Here is a 21,808-nt window from a genome sequence, read left to right on the forward strand (position 1 = left end):
TATACAGAACTCAAGGGCCAGATCCTCAGCTGGGCATATCAGCCCAGCTCCATTTAAGTCATGGGGGCTGATATACGCCAGCTGAGGAGCTGTCCTAAGGTGATGAAAGGTGGTTAAAGCCCTGTAGCGAAAGGTTTTGCCTCAGTTCCCAGTAACAGAGCACTTACCTGTGGTGAAACCACTTGTATCTCTGTGAGCGCCTCACACCAAGTCACAAAATTGTGTCTTGACTAAACCGAGGACACGGAGAGAGTATGTGGCAAAGTCAGGAACATAACACAGAACTTCTGGTTCCTAATCTTGTGCTCTACCAGTATGGCCCAACTAGCAACATCCTCTGCTTCCGGATGTCCTTAGGAGCCATGTTTCCCTTGTTTACCTCTCCCTTTCTCTAACCCACCAGCATGTTCAAAGCTCTTCATATGTAGTCACTGTTCTCTTTAAGAAGCACTGGGATGGATAGGGTCTCTGTTGAGTGACACAAGCAGGTCCCAGAGGCTGAGCCCATTGTCTGCATTGCCTTCCCAGCCCCCTGCTGAAGGCAGCTGTTCATTGGTACAATGCTGAAATAATCAAGTTTTCAAAGGGACGAGATATACCACAGAACCACTTTCTGATATTGCTATAATGGGTCAAAAGTTTATCTCCACTGATCTCACGAGAGACACCTGGGGGCGTCTAACATCTTCTAAAGTGACATTCTGTCAGAGGTCGTTGTTTCACATAGCAGCTTCAGGAGATATTTGAGGGGCAAACTTTCACAGCAATACATGGGAAATAAATGTACAAGTCCTTTAAACAAGTACATTTTTGCAGTGCCACAGTCCTTTGCATTATATAATTGTTTCAAATGACAACATTGATCTTTTTAAACAATGCTGCGCTGGTCCCCACCATGAGCTATTTTGGACAGCTTTAGAAGGGACTGAATACAGCAATCCTCATTGACGGGGGCAGAGCTGAAAGCATAGGCACCCAGAACTGACTGGTATGGAAATCCCAAAGGGGCAGATCACTTTGTAAATCACTGTAGTTTGTGCTACAGGTATTGGAGAACCAGCTCCACATTCTGCAGCAAAGGCCTTAGATCCTGCAGTGCTCTGATGGAAATTCTGCTGTCGTTTGTTTCCCCATCCTTTCTGTTCCTGGTTTATTTAGAATCAGGGGTGGCTCTATGTATTTTGCCACCCCAAGCACGGCAGCCAGGTTTCTTTCGGCAGCTCGCCTGTGGGCGGTCTGCTGGTAACGCAGATTTGGTGGCTTGCCTGTGGCAGGTCCACCGGTCCCACGCCTTTAGTGTACCTGCAGCCGAATTGCCGCCAAAACCGTGGCACTGGTGGACGTCCCGCAGGCATGCTGCTGAAGGCAGCCTGACTGCCACTCTCACGGCGACCGGCAGGCCGCCCCACGTGGCTTGCCGCCCCAGGCACGCGCTTGGTGTGCTGGTGCCTGGAACCTCCCCTGTTTAGAAGGACGGCTTTTGGGAGCACTTATCTCGAATTTTTATTTGTTCTCTCTTTCACTACCTAGCACACTGTTGGTGCTGTTTCTATAGCAAATAAAACAATAATGTTCTAAGAGCATTTAATAAATAAATAATATATCCTCTCTTTGGGCACCATATCCTGTACTGACAAGGAGATGGAATCGATAATTGTTTTTTTCATTGCTTGCAGGTCTGTTTGAATTCAATGGGACATGAGGGCGCTAAGTACTTAGAATGATGGACTCATTAGTTCGCATGACTGAGTGATCCTAATGATTACTACTTGTTCCATGTACCAGAGAAAGGTGACATTAAACCCTGGACTAGATCCTTCACTGGTGTAAATCAGGACAACCCCACTGAAGTCATTGGCGCATTGGTAATTTACATTAATTAAGGCTCTAGCCCCCTATAATCATCATAGTCAACTTTAAGAGGAGGCTGAGGAAAGAGTATTTTTTTAAAAATATTTGTTCCCAAAATTACATCTCTTACGCATTAAAATTTTGTAACTAGAGCAATAAAAGGTGGCCTAGTGGCTAAAGAACTGGCATACTACTTAAGCAACCCATGTTCTAGTCCCAGCTCTGCTACTTGCCTGCTGGGTATCCTTGGTCAAGTCACTTCACCCCTCAGGTTTCCTATCTGTAAAATGGGAAAAATGGTGCTGACCTCCTGTGAGGATAAAAGCTAGGTGTTATAACCATCTCAGCCATACAATTCTCTTCCTCTCCCACACATGCAGAAGGATTAGTGTTTCTGAAAATAGTAGGACACTTCAGATCATGGTGATTTAATTGGATTTATTGGAGGAAAACAATTAATCATCCCTTTCACTTATCATTATGATAGAAATCTCGATATGTATACATGATTGTCAAGGCAGAGAATCATTTGCGACATAGCCCCATTAACAATTTGCAGGTTCGCAAACCCATTACGCAGGTTAAACTTTTTGCAATGCCTTAGTACATGCATGGAGTAAATACACTATTTCCCTTCATTTGGACAAGGATGTTGTTATGAAATTGCATCAATCACAAGACCTGTAATATTAGGCACACTGACATTCCTGGATTAAAACTGTAAGCTTTTTTTTTTTCCTTTTTGTTAATAAAACATGCTCGCATCATTGTAAAAATAAACCAAGAGATGTTCTGCAGTCGAGTGCTACTTCAGGAATCCTTCCCAAATTTCTCTCTGGGCAGGCTGGGCTTTTTTTGTCCCAAGCCAAATGTTAAAAATAAATAAAATGCAGAAATGCTGCTTCCCACCCGGAAGCAAAGACTCAGAGAGAAACATCACTGGCCTGGATGAGCAGAAACACGAACCACCTAATAACTCACCCACTAATTAACTGGTTCGACGTTCTACTCAAGTCTGTGGGATGTCAGGGCTGCAGAGGCTGGGCATAAATAAAGAGGTGGTAAATACTGACCTGGCTTTCTCACCTAGGGCAAGATTCAGCCCCTGTAACCCCAAGCTATGCTTGGTGAGTGTGGAGGGTGATGCGGGAGGGATTCTGACTGAGGACTCCCTCTGTGTGCACAGCACAGCAGCACTTGGGCCCTGATTCCACAAAGCACGTAAGCACAAGCTTACCTTTAGGGAACACAGATTCTGTTGACTCCAGTGAGACTGATGTGCTTGGAGTTCTTTGAGTTGAGACTTTGCAGAAGACCCAGCATGCTGCCCACTGCTTTGTGGACTGATGCGGTGGGCAGGGCCATAGCATAACCATTCCCCTTCACCCCTCCCTAAACCCTGTCAGCCAGCAGGAAGAGCAACTGTGCAGGGCTGCAAGGGTAGGAGAAAGTCCCACCCAGGACTCTCAAAACAGCTAGAAGGTTTTAAACTCACTCCCTACATCACCCTGGCCTTACTTTTGCTGAAATTCCCCTGCCAAGCATGCTACTTCCAGGGAAATTGATTGTGAAGGAATGACTGAACCCATCATCCTACTGGCAAGCAATTTCCTAGCTCTCAGCTGCCTCCCTTTGTGGATTTTGAGCTTTCAGTAATGTCTGACTCTTCTGTAATATAAACAGCAAACACTGAGCAATCAGGCAAATTGCACTCTCAGCTGATTAGTTGAGTGGGTTTCCGGCATTTATTCTGAGAGCTCCATGTGACCTCCTCTTTCTTGTCCAGCCTCCGAAAAAGAAATCACGAGTCAAAATGATTCGCAGAGATCGATCAGCAGAAGAGACGATTACAATCATTTCCAGGTAGAACAGAAAATAGAGTTGAAGTCTTTTGTTGATAAATACAGACTTGAATGCATGGAGCGCAATGGGTTAAATGCAACTGGAAAAAAAAAGTTCTGACACTTGATGCTTTGGGAACATGACTTTAAGATATTCAGCAACTGGCTCGGTCCACAGCAACAGAGTATTCTGCAACAGTTCTGCAAAGCCAGATTCCAAGACCTTCTCAGGAAAAGGGGGGAAATATAAATCGACTGAGCCTACATTCCAGTCTAAGTTTTGCTATTATCTTAAAGCGCAGAGACATAGATATAACTAACGTGTTTGCTTGGCAGCCCTCGCTGTGCAGCAGATCCAGTACAAGGGATTTTAATGTAGATAATTGTTTTTAAGCATATGTGAAAACAAAACAGTTTGATTTCCCTGAACCAAGACAGGTGTAACTGACAGGTGCATAGAATGAAGCCTCTCTAGACAGAGGTCTTCCCTTAAAAACTGCACAGCATTTACTAAAAGGACAAAATACATTCCCAGGCTTTGCAGTTTTGTTCACAAAACGTCAGCTTTGGCAGTTAGCGCTAGGTAACAATGGATTTCGAGTTACAGATACATATAGTCCTTTCAAAACCAAACTTAAAAGAAACCCCAGGGGACTGGGTCCAAGATATGTTAACAGCAAAGGCTTGGGAAATGTAGAAATAGTACAATTTAATACATGCAGTGCAGTATCATGCATCAATTGAACATTTTCATGTCATTGTGAGTTTAGCAGTGATTTTCACGACACTCAAAGCACACATGCCCTGTTTTCCCTCTCTGTCATGGAAAAGTGTAGGCACTGTGAATCTGACTGTGCTAATAGAAACCAAAGATAATGCACTGATCAGTTGTTTTGTTAGGTGGAGTCCTGAAAAATAACATCTGAGATTAAGAAGCTCCTATGTTTAATTACAAATGTTGTTTATATGGATACAATCCTAAGTGAAGCCAGAATAGGAATTTATGTCTTGGGGCAAACTTTTAAACATCCGCAAAATCTGTATAAAATAAGTAATCACACCAAGGGAATATTGCACACACAATAAAGAAATTGTCTAGTAGACATGAATCTAAGGGTAAGATACAACTGTACTGGAAATTGGGGATAATTTACAGGGATCACATACAACTACTGCTGGGTGAATAATCTTCTACTGAAGAATTTACCAAATGAATTTTTGTTCAGCAAATGTCTATGAGCAGATTGCAATTCCCTCATATATATCTGTTACTTGAAATTACTGGTTGGATAATACTTTGCATTAGCGAGAATTCTGTTGCATTTGATTTTGATACTGTTTTGATTAGACGCACAAGTCACATGATCGGTTTCTGTTCTTTGAGTGGACGAGCATAATTCTTAGAATCAGGTTTCTGGTTCAAATGGTCATGATAATGAAAGCAAAATTCCCTTCCCATGAATATTCTCTGGTATTTATTTAGGCCCAGTTCAGCAAGGTACTTAAGCATGTGCGCAACTTGAAGAACATAAATTGTGCCATTGAACTGATGTATCTGCAGAAACAACACTTCGAAGCCCTAATTCAGAAGGTACTTACGCACGTGTCTAACTTTAAGCATGTGATAAATCCCATTAAAGTCCAATGGGAGTCAAAAGTGCTTAAAATTAGGTGTGTGTTTCTGCCCCTTGCTGAACTGGGGTTCCGTGGTCTCTCCCTGCAAAGTCTAGCCAGTAAATTGGTTCCCGGAATATCTGCAGAGAACACACACAGAAGCCTAAATTATGTTTGTAAATTCAGCCCAATGTTTTGCAGTATTTGCCCAACTCTGCTCAAGACAGAAGTTGGTGGTTAGTGGGAGTGGAAATGTTAGCACAGGTTTCACTGAATCTGACAAATACAGATCCGCTTCCCCATTCACTCTTGTTCAGAATGTTCTCACTTCTTGCTAATGACTAAAGCGATTTGGGCTCGAACAAGGGCTTGTTTCCTCATGGCTCATCTGCTCTTCCTGCTTCATCCTGCAGTGCAGGATACACACCCCCATGCCCTGCAGGCATGGAAGGCCCTGATTCAGTGGGAAGGGTGTGATTCTGCGGTATACCATACCCCTTGTGCATCACACAGCCCTGCACCATAGTTTGCAAAGGCATTGGTAGGCAGGGGTGGGTTAAGGGAGAAGTCAGGCTAAGACATTGGTCTGTAACCATTAAAACACATCCACAACTCTCTTCTATGGAGGAGGAATATACCAGTCACCTGTGGCGGGCATTGCAATGATTAAACTGATCCAATGCCAGGCTGTCAGTTTGCAAGGGTAAAACTCCTTTCTCCATGAGTTTCACCCCAGTGCTGAGATTCTAACGACAAGCCCAAGCCACTCAAGTGCCATGATGGTTTCTATCAAGGTACTTGTATGGCCCTTCTCATGGTGATGTCCAGATTTGTCTCCTAATGCTTCATTTGTGACACGACAATGACCACCAGGGCAACTGACTGCGATGTCATAAACATGGGATTCTGCTATTACTAAAGGATCAGGCAGAAAAGGAGGAAAATAAACCAGGGCTGTGAAGGAGAGAAACTTGTTATAGATACAACTGTTGTCAACAACAGCAAAGCAAACCCAGGAAATACATGGATCAGAGGATATACCTCCTCTTTTCTCAAGCTGGCTTCAATGTTAAAAGTCCCCATTTAATTTCTGTTTTCAGAACTACCTAAAATCGTTTTCCCCACAGAATACACATTACATGATCATTTAATCCTTACCAGCAGCAAATCAGTGTCTACTATTGTTTTTTTTTTAAATTTCAGTCCACTATACTAACAGACAAACTAGAAGAAGGTGAAATAATAAAGCTTTTCTGAACCGACTAGTTTAATGGCACCTGCATGATAGTGACCAATGCAGAAGAGACATTACCTGCCCAGAAATAACTAAAGCATAATTGGGGAGGGTGAGTTTCATTTTGCCACAGCCAGTATTTTCCCATTCACCTGCCTCCTCACTAGCTGTGCTGCAGGGTCAATATCCAGTTTGTCTTTCAGGAAGTGATCCAGTGGGACATCTAGGCTGCTTTAGGAATAAAAAGTCAACCGCAAAATCAGCAGCGTGTGGCATTAACACTGTATAACTGACCTTCAGTCTCAGGAAGATCCCAAGCAGCCTACAGTCACCAGTCTCCTGCAGGCAACTGGTGTTAGCTGGGTTAGTTTTATGTTTTCCTGACAAGAACATTGGGGTTGGTGTCACAGATGAGAACTGTGACTCTGGAGGTAACAATTCAACAATCGAGACTGCAAGCAAAGACCAGAAGGAGGCAATCCAGGAAAAAAAAGAGTTAACAAATCACAGTGGTGCCATTTAAACAAATAAAGCTAAGAGCAGCATAACTCAGAGAAGCATTAACTCGGGGCAAGTCTCCAAGATGTGGACCACATGCAATGAGTGAACCACTAATGGTTTGCTGAGATGGCCCCTTGGAAAATAAGCAGCCGTGCTTTCTTATCATACCTCATACCACCTGCACTGGTTACATACTGTTAGTTTTTACACTCATTTATAACACTGGTTTAGAACTCAACTGTCAGGCCAGGCTGGGGTGAAGTCTGCCGAGTTACACCTGTCGCTAGACATGCATGGGTGTAAGTTGAAAAGATTTGGCTCTGAAGGGGGATAGATCCTTCGTGAATCAATGACAGTAAAAATCTCCGCTCTCTCCTCCCCACAAATACCTGTCAGATCCTCAGCCACAGTTCTTGAGAAACAAAAGCTTTCCATCTCCTCGACTTCTGGCAGAAAGAAACGTTTTACTTTTAACGTCTTCTGATCCTTTTCTTAAGGTACTAATCCAAATAGAGTGATAATGAAATGATCCAATTCTTGTGGAATACCAGCAACATTAAGACAAATCTAATTTCCAGTCTAGAATGAAATGGAACCTATTGTAAAGCCACAGCTAAATGTGATACTATTCGCATCCAGCATGGAGATATTGTGGACATACTGGACCAGAGCAGAAAATTGACCAAAAATCAATTGAGGGAGTGCACTCCTGCAATGGACTCACCTTTACGTACGTCACTCTGCTTTATTTTGCAGAAGGAAAACATTTTATTTTTGCAAGACAAATTTGGACAGGGCCATATTCTGATTATTGTTATAAGCAATTAAATCAAAATCAGAAACTTCAGTATGATGTTAGAAAAGAATGCAAATAGGGGATGCTTGAGTTTCAATTTATATGCAGCAGCATATACAGGAAAGCACCATTGGCCAAATTCTGTGTTAAACCAGTTTAAATGTGGTGTAATTCCACTGACTCAAAATCAAGTTACTTCATATTTACACAGGTGCAATGAGATCAGAATTTATTGGGCCAACTGAATTTATTTGGAAGATGAAGTTCTGAGATAAGTTAAGGCTTTTAGGGCCTTATTATGACTTAAATTAAGGTCCCTTTACACCAGTCTGGCAGCATAAATAGGTCTTATAGTGGGCATAAATTGCATTAACAGCCACTTTAACCCCCATTTACACTGCCAGAGAGATGTCAAGAGACCTGAGTATGAATATGAATAAGGTCCTAAATGAAAAACCCTGTATGTCAGGGGGCACGGTCCAGTTTTAGATAATGCAGGATTTCGGATAAGAGAGGCTCAGATCAACAACGTCCCCCAGCATTGACTGCTGTTCCTGTCTACCAAATCCGGGGCAGGATTCTGCATCACTGAAACCAATGGGAATTTTACCGTTGACTTCAATGAGACCAGTATCAGGCATTTTAACGTGTTTCTTAGAAGTTAATGGCTGTGGATTTTTGATTTTGCTTTGAGAACGGAGCCAAATAACCTCTTTGAAGAGCAATTACTCTATTAAAAACTAAGCGTGCATATCTGTGCTGTGGTATGTCACTATCATATGTTGGCCCAGATCCTCAGCTGGTGAAAATCATAGTTCAACTGACTTCACTGGAATGACACCATTTTACATTAGCCAGGGATCTGGTCCATTATGTCAGAGACTGGATGTATCTATGAGGTTTTACAAGGCTATATATTGGAGTGTCAGATATCCACAGGGGAAAGTCAGATGCACACTAGTGTTTTATGGAGTTCACATTAAATCATTATAGTTTGAATGTCTCTGATAGGCACAATATGATATAGGGTTGTTGGGAACTTCTGGAGGAAACTGGTTAAATCATACTCCACATCTCCAGACTGAAAATGGAGCACAGATTAATACTGGCTCAACCGAGATCTATTATATGTAATATCTTTATGAGCAGTGCAATGACATCTAGTGCAATGACATCTTTGTAAAGAACTAGCACTGCGTACCACTTGGTTTTCTTGAAATCCTGGCTCCTCTGAAGTTAATGGCCAAAATCCCACTGACTTCAATAGGGGCAGGATTTCACCTTACATCTTTGAAATCTCAATGAAATGTAAATGTCATGGCTTTTCGTAGCATGTTCACTACGACCGTATATATTCAGATGTGTCTGTGACTGGTTCATCTAATTCTTTAAAGACAATAACTGATGTGGATGTGGCAACAGAATCATTTAAGGAAAAATGATTCCTGCCTGCCTGTGGAGAGGGCTGTATTTGGGTGTAGGGAGTTAGTAATAGCTTAGATGTGCCTGACTCTCATGAACTCCCCTTCTACCTTTTCTCCTCAAAGCTGGGAATGACTTGTAGAGATCTGGACATGTCTCACAAGGTTCGTAAGTGCGATGAGCTCTGAACACTGCTGTCTCTTCTGGTCCAGGATATTTAAACATTTATGATAAAGCAGTGACAGTGCCTGTTTTTGGCCTTTTCCATGCTGCGGTGGTGTATACGGTACAGGTAGCTTACACGCCACAGTGAAAGGCAGGCTGTGTCCACACTGCAGTGTGTATCATTATCACCACTTTACGGATGAGGAAACTGAGGCATGACTTTTTTTTTTTTTTTTAAGGCCAAATCTTTCAGAAATGCTTTCTGATTTTTGGTGCCCAGCTTGGGGCACCTGGGGCCTAACTCTGAGCCACCAATAACTTCAGCTGAGGTCAGTGGGTTGCAGTGCTCACCAGCTCTCAATTAGCAGGCCTCAAACTGGAGGTACTCAAAATCAGAGGCCACATTTGAAATTTTTGACCTTGGGCAGTGACTTGTCCAAAGCTCAAGCAGCAAGTCAGTGGCAGAGATGGGAACAGAACCCAGGCTCTCCTGACTCCTCCTTATGGGGCCTCACTGATGGACCACAAGGGGTTTAGCAAAGCAATAAGAGCTGTAGGATGAAGCATTATATCATTTTTCACATGCTTGCTGAACTAAGGGCTGTTCCTGGCTGAGAACTTTACCACTCCGGTCAAAGTCAATGAATGTTGCAGGTTCACAGCATGTCATGATGGATTGTTTTCAATCAACTCTCACCACTGTTTCCAAGAAGGAGGAAGAGAGGGAAAGCAGGTTGTTTTAGTGTAATGGCACTGCTAGATCCGGACGGGTTTACAGTCCAATTTTAGGAATTAAAAATGGCATGCAAGCCTTTGGAACCCTCCTGTTTTGGCAGGTCAATGCAAATCTCTACCATGAGAAGTAACCTATCCCTCAGCAAACTGGAAGGAGGGATGTAACTGGAAGTACTTGCTAAAAGAAAAGGAGAAGAGTCTATTTCTCAAAAATTATCTCTATTTAAATAATCCAGCCGAGACCTGTTTAGTTAATGGAATAAAATACAACATATACTGTTACCTACACAGAGAAGAAGAGAGTAAATCACTGGGAAAAAGAATGCGCGTCTGTTAGTTAGAACATTGCTAGACTCATATATACAGCACCAGAGACTGTTAAATCCATTCCCCCTGGAGTCATTGCAGTTTGTGCTAAATGAAACATTTCAGAATTGCAGTATAAAATATGGCCATAAAAAAATCTTCTCTCTTCTAGTCCTTCACCGAGTGCACAATGCAGGATGAAATCACTCGGAGTAGGTATGCTCGCCCCGATGGCTTTCCCGTCTCTATCCTCATCCGCTGATCACTTGCTCCCTGTGTGCACTGTTGTTACTGTGGTCGGCCTGGGTCTCCGTTCTCCTCCTACTGCAGAAATACCCGAAGAAGCAGATGAAACAAAACTACAGAGAGCAGATGGGGACATACCTAAAAGGAAAGCCAAAAAAACGGATGAGCAAACTCTTAAAACGCTGATTTGCTGAGCCAGAAATGACCAGGGTCATTCTATAAAGCGGAGAGAAAATAGCCACTGGAAAGATAACCAACATGGTTTTCCCATTTTTCCTGCAGCGATGAAATAGCAGCTGTGGATTCATTGGGGCATATTTTCCCCGCTTTTCCATTCACAGTTTCTCCCATCAATATCAATAGGTGTTTCATGCATGGATCATGAAGAGAACATGCCCAAAATTACGTTACCCATTTAGTTAGAATGGCGCTATATTTTTTAATTGGAGACTCATTGTATCTTTTATAATAAAGAGTTTTCTGATTTTAAGAAGCCCTCCAGAATTGTACTAATCCCCCAGACTTCACAGACATCTGCACCAGGGATGGTCAAAACTGTTCTGCCAAAACTGTTTTTTTGATTGAAAACTGTTTTTTTTAATACATTTTTTGTGAAGTGTCTGCTTTCCACAAAAATCTCAGTATTTGGTCAAAAAATTGAACACTCAAACCGCAAAATGTTTCAGCTGAAAGCCAAAATATTTTGCCTGAAAACTGAAATATTCTGGTTTTTGATATTTCAACCGAAAGTCAGAAAATGCTACAGAAAATTAAAATGAAAACAAAGAACAACAACAAATGTTGTCAAAAAAGTTTCCACAAACCCGACCTCCTATTTTCTGACCAATTCTAATATGCACTTCAACTTCTAATAGATTTTGTACCTAGAAAAGGCCAGGGTTGGCTCTGTACGTGGTTCGTGACTGCACATCACATGGAGAAACTCTTTTAGTGATGACAGTAACTAACAATGCGCCCCCGCTGCCAGAGGCCTGGGCTGCTGCACAGCAGTTTTCCTAGTACTGGTTCAGCACACAGGATTTTTGCAATGCAAACAGGATGTCCTAAGTATGTTTGTGTAATTGGTTTAGCCAGTCCTCTCTTCCCATCCTTTCTTCTCTCTGTCAGGAACTCCCAGAGTGCATTGCACCACATGCTGCTGATGTTACTCTCTGTGCATGTTCACTGAGGCTCTATCCTCTGCTAAGGCACTGGGACACCTGCCCAGATTTTCCCTGTGGGCACCAGTACAACCATAGTTAGGCAGCATGAGATACAGATGCACAAACTAGCTGTGGTGTTAGAAAGGCTGCTGAACGGTAAGCAGCTAAGGTGACCATGCCCTAACCAGATATAAAATCACAGTTAAGAACATTAGGGTCAGATTCTCTCATCTGCTCAAGGACCAGAGGGAGGGTCAATTGACGTGGTTTAAAGTCACATTTACATTCCCTCCATCCTGAGACTGACCCCCAGTATAAACAGCCTGAAGCCTGCTACAACTTTTGCCCAGGTGCCCCTAGCCAAAAGGACATTCCAGCATCTGGGGATCGCTTGTGTGTAAAGATATCCCAGCCACATCTCCTTTTCCAGCACCATGGAGACCTGCTATTCTGTCTGTGCACTGTAATCCCATATGTTTTCCCCTGACACAAGAGGGAATCCCCAGAGATCCAGATATCCTGGCTTTATGGAAGCTCTACACTGCTCAAGCAGCATAAAGGAGCCAGGCAGGGCTAAGAGTCTGGTCCATATCCTGAGAAGGGCCTAATTTACTTATTTAGACTCTCACTTCCTTTACTGACATGTAATTTATACCATCCTCATACAGCACCTCTGAGTTAGCCTCATGTCCTCACACAAGTAGTAGAGAATTAGAACGTACCCTGGAAAATCTAGTCTCAGACTATTGTAGCCCCGGCTGCTCTTCATCAGTGTTGAAACTATTACAGCACAAATATCAATGTGCAGAGGGCCAATATATTTTATGACAGCACAACATTTACTATTAATGGTATTAATCAGTATTAAAAATCTTAGCACTGACAGCAATTGCTTTATGCAGCTCACTATTCAGTCACAGCTACTTGTTACTTCAAGCACTACCATCTGAATAATAAGACACATTCCAGTAACGGAGCTGCATAATTGGCTTCATTGTTGTATAATTGTTAATAAGCATCTCTTGATGCTGAAGGACTGCATCTGTAGAACTCTGGGCCCCATTTCTTTCTTCCCCTCCCCCTTTATCTGACGTTCTCTAAAATAAAATTAAGTTTGAAAAATTTGAAGATGAAAGCGATGGCCAAGGCATGACAGAACCTATACAGCTAGCACGGCTTTCCCCCAAATCCCATCAGAGAGCTGACTTTGGAGGCACTGCCTGAGAGGCACTTTGAAGGCACTGTTTGAAACAAGACTGGTCAGTGGGTTGAAGAGAGACTAACCTGTTACATTGGCTGGCAATGAACTAAAGATTGGTTGCAGTGAATAGCTCGGATGCTCCTCTTGTTGTAGAGAGTAAAAGCCATTGACCTGAGTGAAGTTATTCCTGATTCACATGAGGGAAAGCAAAAGGGGAATGAAGCCTCATATCTGTGAAGCAGCAAGAATCTGGGTTTTCTTTAGTCACTCATTTAGTGTGGGACCATGGGCAAGTCACTTGACCTACTTGTACATCTATTTGCAGCTGTGCAGTACTTTCCCCATATAAGAAATTCTTTCCTAAATAAAACTAATGAGGAAAAAGGAGGCAGGAAAGAGGTCTTCAGAGATATTCCTTTTTCCCAGGACCCAGTTGGTCTGCAGATTGTATTGGATGTATAAACTTTCCCTTATTTTCAGGAGTTGTATTTGCAGTTCCCTTTGGGGTTCTACCACTATTGCTGCATTCCCCCTAACTGTTCTCTTTAATTTATTGCCTATTCACTAGTAAGATCTCTCATTGCGTTCAGTTTGGGATGCTAGGAAATCTGGCCATTCTTTTCTGCCTTAAATTCCAGGTGACATACAAACATAACCAGCTCAGCATGTCTGGCCCACTCTTAATGTCCTTGGCTGCTTAATCCATCCTGCAACCTTCCACCGCCAGATATTGTACTGGGCTATCTTAGCATTTGTAACAGCTGTAAGTGAGTTTTGTTCTTGGTCTCATCCTCCCCTTCACCACCTCTTGTAAACAGTGATTTCCTCATTATAATAATCAAAGCCCATTTGAGGTCAGAAACAGTGACAGTTTAATCTTCCATTATCTATAGTTAACAGTGAAATCAGCAATCAGATTCTCTGGGTCTAACTTATGTCCCACATTTCTGTACTGTACTCAGATTCAAAACGAAACCTCAGATCTTCATGCAACAAGCTCTCTGCTGCAGTCTACCTTGGTGAGAATGCTTTAGCTCCACAATAGAAGCGATTTGTAGATAAGAGGCATCATATTATTCATATGTGGGTGACAGTTGGATGATTTAAGAAGACTACCTGGGAGAAAAGTAGTGCTTTCCTGTCAGCTGCTGGAGCATGTGGAACTGGGCTAGAATGGATTATTCCAGGCAAAAAGGTTTTAGTGTGATATATTTCCATCAATGAAGATTATCTGTATGAATCTCTACGGTGCCTGAAATGCAAATAGAAAGGGCTCTGTTTTGGCTGACATTGCTTGAGTTGGATGGGAGGAAGCAGAGGGGTTTGGCAGCAGTTGCTGGCCTTGCAGGCATTCTGGCTGATGCAGCCGGAGTGTTTCCAAGGTGCTGGAGGGTGCGCACGCCAGAACGGGGGCTGTCACGTCTTTTAACTAAGTCCCTGGGGACTTCCTTGCATTCAGGAACGGAGTGTGGCAGGACTTTGCAAAGGGGTGCACAGTGGTGGACAGGGGTGTGAAGGGGAGAAAGCAGGGTCAGCCAAAATCTGGCCCAAAGAGTAGGGGGATTGGAACGGCATGTTTAGTCCTTATATACACCATAGCACAATAGTACAATGAATCAAACACTGTGGTATGTTGCTGTAGAAAGAGCCAATTAAACCTCCTCTGAAACTGAGCAGTAACTTGCAATCTAATAAGCCATTAGCAGGCCTATTCAGCTGCACATCTTAAATCTCCATATAAGTAGACCTGATCTAATGGCTAAGTTTATCTCCCCCATTTTAATTGGCTTTTTGTGATGTAAAAACCTCAAAAAGATAGAGAGCAAGGAAGAGTAAATCAGTGCTGAAAGGGTAGGGATAAAATGAACTTCATTGTGAAGGAAACCCTGCACTCTCCCAAATGATCCCTGTTGCTGCCACCTCACCATTCCCTGACATTCAGAAAACTATATAGGGCAGGTGTTTAAATCCCTTAGGCTAGGGGTTGGCAACCTTTCAGAAGTGGTGTGCCAAGTCTTCATGCCAGTAATGCATTTTAATGTTTTTAAAAGATCTCTTTCTCTAAGTCTATAATATATAACTAAACTATTGTTGTATGTAAAGTAAATAAGGTTTTTAAAATGTTTAAGAAGCTTCATTTAAAATTAAATTAAAATGCAGAGCCTCTCAGACCCAGGGCAGGCCAGGACCCAGGCAGAGTGAGTCCACTGAAAATCAGCTCGTGTGCCACTTTAGCACACATGCCATAGGTTGCCTACCCGTCCCTTAGGCAGCTTTGAACTATCAGTCATGATGTATAACAATCAAGACACTGGGCCAAATCTGGTCTTAGTGTAAGAGGGTAGGACTGCTACCAAAATAAAAGCGATCTATGTCCACTGACATGAGAGCCGATTTGCCCCTCTGATTCTGGTGTCTCAGCCAAGGGGTAAATATTACAGCCAGCCAATCAGAAAATAGTTTTTTTCCCCTTGGGATAATGAAAATACTGTAGGGTCAAATTTGTTGGGCTGACACAGTGGGAGGAAAGTAGAGTGATATGAGCTTTGATCCAGGTTGCTGTCAAAGCTGTCACATATTGCAGGAGAGAACAACAGAGGGTGACGTCTGATTGATCACCGGTACCCTGCTAGGAGTTGGCAGCAGCCTTGCTATGCTGTCATGTACTTACAATCTTTCCTGGTTGTTCCATCGGGAAGTGGATTGGCCAGGCTGAGGGTGCTTGCCACGCTTGCATTTGAACTGTCCAAGCTACTGCCAAGATGTAACTTTCTCATATGTCTCACAACTGCTGTGGCATTAAACGCTTGCTGGAAAGAGAAAAAAAAATCCACAGAAACACTTGGTTGTGAATTAATTCTTTTCTTTCAGAATCATCAGATATGGATTTAAAAATAACAACTTTAATGAGTTACTCTTTTGTAAACTAAATACAGATGAAAAAAAACAACCCTTTCTCAAGCCTTGATCCTGTAACTCCTAGACTCATAGAAGTCCTATTTCCAGTGAGGAGCACTTAGGTAAACGCAGATCTCTCTCACGGGCCCTTCTCTGTGCCCAACGGCAGAAGACGGGAATCTGTTCTAGCAGCCGCGGCAGGGCCTTGACTCTTTAGCTCAGCCTATAGCAACTCACATGTTTGGGTCTGGAGGTTCCTCATTCAATCCTCTGTACAGCAGCTGTAGCTTACTGATGTAAGTAGCACTAATCTATCTACAGTTCTGAGCCACGAATAAGATATTGCATCATCCCTTTAAAAGACCGTAACACAATTCAGTGCACAGGAAGGTTGCACCTGCTTTAGAAAACACGTACGTGTTACTGGCTTGCAATGTAACCCCCTGAGAATATGACACTTACTCTCCATTTGCTTTTTGCAAAGTTCTTTCGGATCTGAGCACTGACGGACTCATGGATATTTTTGCTGAGGGCTGTGTCCCCTGCGATCCTGAAACAGAAAAACAAGATCTTTTTACAGGTGCTTTGCTCTAAGACATCCGTCTTTAACATCTCTCGCTTTATAACTCATGGACTCAAAGATTCTAAGGCCAGAAGGAACCACAGTGATCATCTTATCTGACCTCCTGTATAGCACATGCTGTAGAACGCCTCCGAAATAGTTCCCATTTGAATTAGAGCAGGTCTTTAGGGAGACAATACAATCCTGATTTAAAACATACCAGTGACGGAGAATCCACCAAAACCTTTGGCAAGTTGCTCCCATGGTTAATCACATTGACTGTGAAAATTTTGCATATTATTTCCAGTTTGAATTTATCTAGTTTCAACTTCTAGCTACTGTATGTTGTTACATCTTTGTCTGCTAGATAGAATAACCCTCTATTATCAGATTTCCGTTCCCCATATAGGCACTTACAAATTATACATGTAGGTACTTAAACCTTCTGTTTAAGCTAAATAAATCAAGCTCCTTCCGTCTATCACTATAAGCACATTTTCCAACCCTTTGATCATTTATAAAGGTGACCAGAAGTGGTCAGTATAAAGCATGATTGTTCATGTATTGAAATTCTGGTATAATCTTTTCTATGGATTTTTGTCTCTAACTTCCCACTGTTATTACCAATGGCTTAGACCAGTACTGATAGCACTGATGGGAGCATTCGTGTAACAAAGCGCCGACGGACACTGGCATTTTGACCACTGTGTAATGTAGACTCGATGTAAGCAGAATTAGACAAAGTTGGTTAAAAGGCCACCTATAATCCTGTCTCTGCTAGCACACCCAATGTTGCTTCCATTTTATTTTGTTGGTGTGTGTCTGCTTTCTAGTATGACTAGAGATCTGGGTAAAAACACCAGTTTTTTCTTGTATGTGATTTATAAAGTTTTAACATCAACATTTTAACCTCCAAACACGTGGCAGTTTCCAAAGGAACTCCAGCATGCCTGAATTCTGTTTGCACTGGAGATTTTCCTGCCACACTGAAATGTATGGAGTTGGTCATCATAACTAAGGTAAGTTTGCAACAGTAAAGCAGATACATGGAGTCTCTTAGCAAAGAAACGTGGACTGTATGAGATAGCTCAATCTCCACAAGACACAGCCTTAAACATTTCCAGTTCTTGCATCGATAATTCATTTGCACAAAGGGACAAATTCATCCCTCCTGTAAACCCAGTTCTCTCAGTGGAATTACACATGGGGTGAATCTGGTCCATCAAGCCAGAAGGGCTGTTATAATAACAGTCACAGGAGTCAAGGATACCATGCCATATGACAGAGGTAAATCCTACTGTAAGCCTGGCCCAAGTTCTGGGGCTGAAACCAGGAAGTAAAGGCTGGGCTCCTGGGTGATTTCACACATTCGTTACATGGTCCCAGAAGTAAATTCAGTCTTTGGAAAAAATGTAGCAGATGAAGCCACCTGAAACCTTCAGACTAGAAGGGACCCTGACAAAAAAATAATAATGATAATGCAGGAGCTGTTACAGTGCCCCCAAAGTTTCCTGGAAGCCAAGTGACATTACAGAGAAACTAGAGACGATGAAATCCTCCATGCTGATAGATCTGACAGGTCCAGAGACCTTCCCAGTGGGAGCACAAAGGGGCCAACAAACTGGTAAACAAAGTCATTCATAAATTTAGGAACACTATGCCCCACACACGAATGTTGTTGGTGAAGGCACAGTTGCTTAACAAGGTACCAGCTAAGACCATTATAGTGTTTGTTTGCAGGGCTAGTGGAAACCTGTGCTCCCTGAATGAAAGTGTTAATAAACTGGACAGGAGCAGTTTATGTTTCCCTCTTGAGCTTGTCCAATTTTATTTTAGAAACATGGGCAGCACCACTGCTTGGGAATGTATTTACTTCTATACTCTCTTCCAGTGGATCCTTGCTTTTACTATGTTAAAAGTGCTCCAGAATGCACATCTGCTATACGCGACTCTGTACTGGGCCTGGATTTCATAGATAGGCAATACTTTTACAGTTTGGGGATCAATTTCTGAAGTTCGTGTGGTATTTTGACCATTGTTTTCAAGGCTTCCAATGGCTTATGATCTATTTCTGCCTCAATCAATTTCTGCCCATAAACATATTCATGAAACCACACCCGACTAAATACAATTGTTCAGCTTGGACATAGTCCTGTTGCATGTTAGCCAGTTCTTTCCCTGCTCTGCCACAGACTTCCTGTGTGACCTTGGACAAATCATTTACTCTCTCTGTGCCTCAATTGCTCCATCAGTAAAATGGGGATAACAGTACATCCCAATCTCACAAAGATGTTTTGAGGATAAAAATATTAAAGACTCTGAGGCATTCAGCTACATAACGGGGACCATATATCTTTGTAAGTATGGGCAATTGTCTTGCAGGACAACCCTCAACTAATCGTACAACAACAATAAAGAAATAAACAAGAAGAAAAAGACTACTTTGTACTGATATAAGTCCTTCCATCTGGAGGATCTCGAAGCACTTTGTAAATATTAATGAATTCTGCAGGCGGAAGCTACTTAGAAAAGCAACATGATTAAGGCCTCTGTCTAGAAAAAAGGACTGGAATAGAGTATGGTTTCATGAGGTGCTGAGTATCACACAGGATTGGACCAAGACTAGCCTAAGCAGACTGAGCTTTTCATTGCTGGGTAGCTGGCTCAATCTGGCATACGTCTACACTACAATCTGAGCACTCTTTGTGAGCAAGCTAGTATTTAGTCTGATTCTGAATGGAGAGGTATCCTCATCACAAGCGCTGCTACTTGGCATCACTGCGGACAATCTCAATGCAAAAGTTGAGGAACAAATGAGCCCCAGGAGCTGAAGAGTCCTTTGGGGGGTGAGGTATGAAGCATGTTGGCAGGGCAGTGTGTAGAAGCTTGTTTTGTGGATACATCCAAGACTTCAGAAGCCAGTATGGGAAGTCTGACAACTTTCTCAAGAACTCATGGCCTGATCCAAGGAGGTGTGCTTGCAGTGGGAGCTGAGGGTGTTCAAGAACTTCCAGGAAGTGACAGCAATGGCCAGGTTGTTATTGACATAAGAAGTAGCACCTTCCTCCATAAGTAGCTTCCCGGAAGCTACTGGGACTGTTCATCTCGAGTAAACATAATAGAATCTAGCCCTAAAGCTGCAAAATAAATTAATGTATTTATCAAATTTTATTTTATCTAATCTGATTTATTTTATCCATCTATCTGGGTTCAGTTCTACCTTTACTATCTATCTAGACATAGTATTACTGAGCTTTAAAGGAACTTCCAAGACAGAGAAAAACAGTACACTCCCTTTTGGATGATTCTTCGGCAAAATACTGCAAGCATGTTTCTTTCAGCCTGTCCCTCCCTGCCCACAAGGGCAGTCAGAATCTTTCATCTAGTATTATCTTCAGAACCCTCATGCTTATTGAAGGCAGCCAATTCAAACTTTCTACAGGCCAAATACTGCTTGGAAATACTAGGGAGTATGATGACAGGAAACGTGGCGTTAGCTGTGATGGATAATGCTGGAGGAAAAGACGGTTACTCACCTTTGTAACTGTTGTTCTTCGAGATGTGTTGCTCATATCCATTCCAGTTAGGTGTACGCGCCGCGCGTGCACATTCGTCGGAAAACTTTTACCCTAGCAACTCAGTGGGCCGGCAGGTCGCCCCCTAGAGTGGCGCCACCATGGCGCTCCATATATACTCCTGCCGGCCCACCCGCTCCTCAGTTCCTTCTTGCCGGCTACTCCGACAGTGGGGAAGGAGGGCGGGTGCGGAATGGATATGAGCAACACATCTCGAAGAACAACAGTTACAAAGGTGAGTAACCGTCTTTTCTTCTTCGAGTGATTGCTCATATCCATTCCAGTTAGGTGAATCCCAAGCCTTACAAAGGCGGTGGGGTCGGAGTGAAATGTGGCAGAATAAAACTGCCGAGCCAGAGGCTACAGCCTCTCTTGACTGCTGAACCAGGGCATACTGCGAAGCAAAGGTAAGGACCGAGGACCAATGGAGCTTCGCGACAGGTCTCGTGGGTAGAAACACGAGCCAGCAAGGCGGCAGATGAAGCGTGAGCCCTGGTAGAATGCACGGTGATGTGGCTTGGGGAACTATGAGCCAAATCATAACAAGTGGGGATGTCCGCCATCACCCAAGATGAGATCCTCTGAGAGGAAAACAAGCAAGCCCTCCCTTTGGCCCGCTACCGGGGCAGAGCTGGGGCGCCTTAGGCAATGATTCTGTCAGCACAATATAATGCGAGCACTCCACAGATGTCCAAGGAGTGCAACGGTTATGCCCATTGCGTTGAGCTGTGGGTAACATGAAAGGCCAAACACTTTAGGGAGGAAAGCCGGGTGCGGTCATAACTGCACCTTGTCTTTGTGGAACCTTCGTAAGAGCTCTGATCTCAGAGACCCGTCTGGCCAAGACTAGGTTGAGGCCCCAGGGCGGGGCTGGGCGGCGCACCCGAGGGTGCAAGCGCTCCAAGCCCTTGAGGGACCTCGAACCCATAGAGCGTGGGACACTGAACGTCCATCTTAGCCTGCTGGAAGGTAGGGACGGCTGCTGAGAGTATCCTCAGCGCTGATAGCGCCAGATCCTGCCGCTGAAGGCCAGAGGCAGGCCAAATAGAGGGGATCGAGACCTCAGCAGGAGCAAGATCGAGCGTACTGCAGCTGTAAAGGAAACGCTTCCACCTGGCTCGGTACGTTGACCAGGTGGAAGGCTGCCTGTCACCCCAACTCAGGTACGCAGGAGCCACCGTGAGGCGAAGAGGCTGCAGGTCCGAGTGACGAAGCCTGTCATTGCCCTGAGTGATGAGGTCTGGGCTGACAGGCCGAGCAACGTGGTATGTCAGTGCTGCCTGGACCACTCTGGAGTGATCATGATGACGCACGCTCCGCCCCTGCGGAATTTGAGCAGGACGTAACGAACCAGTGGGAACAGCGGGAAGGCATAATGCAGTTGGCCGTTCCACGGTATCAGGAATGCGTCCAAGATCGATTCCGAGGAGAGACCTTGGAAGGAGCAGAACACCTGGCATTTCCTGCACTCGCGGTGAGCGAACAGGTCTGTGTGAGGAACCATTTCCACCTCCGGAAAGCGGGACGCCTCACATGGGGCAGAGTGATGACTCGTAAGACAGGAAAGACCTGCTGAGTCAAAGAGATAAGACGTTCCGAACGCCTGGGAGAAAGGACATCGCCAGCTCCATCGAGCGGGCCATGCAAAAGACCCGGAAATGGATGGCCTCCTGACAAAAAAGGGGGGAGGACTATGTC

At 43.6% G+C, this 21,808-nt stretch overlaps 1 protein-coding gene across 1 annotated transcript in view; it reads right to left on the reverse strand.

Moving 5' to 3' along the window:
• Window positions 1-2,274: 2,274 nt before the first annotated feature.
• CAMK1D (calcium/calmodulin dependent protein kinase ID) overlaps window positions 2,275-21,808 on the reverse strand; it is a 404,516-nt gene continuing 384,982 nt past the window's right edge. Inside the window, 3 exon segments of the mRNA XM_030568042.1 lie at window positions 2,275-10,849; window positions 15,747-15,885; window positions 16,436-16,523. Coding sequence (XP_030423902.1) covers window positions 10,728-10,849; window positions 15,747-15,885; window positions 16,436-16,523 — 349 coding nt within the window. The 3' untranslated portion in view covers window positions 2,275-10,727.

The sequence above is a fragment of the Gopherus evgoodei genome, chromosome 1 (assembly GCF_007399415.2).
Source record: "Gopherus evgoodei ecotype Sinaloan lineage chromosome 1, rGopEvg1_v1.p, whole genome shotgun sequence".
NCBI classification, from domain to species: domain Eukaryota; kingdom Metazoa; phylum Chordata; order Testudines; family Testudinidae; genus Gopherus; species Gopherus evgoodei.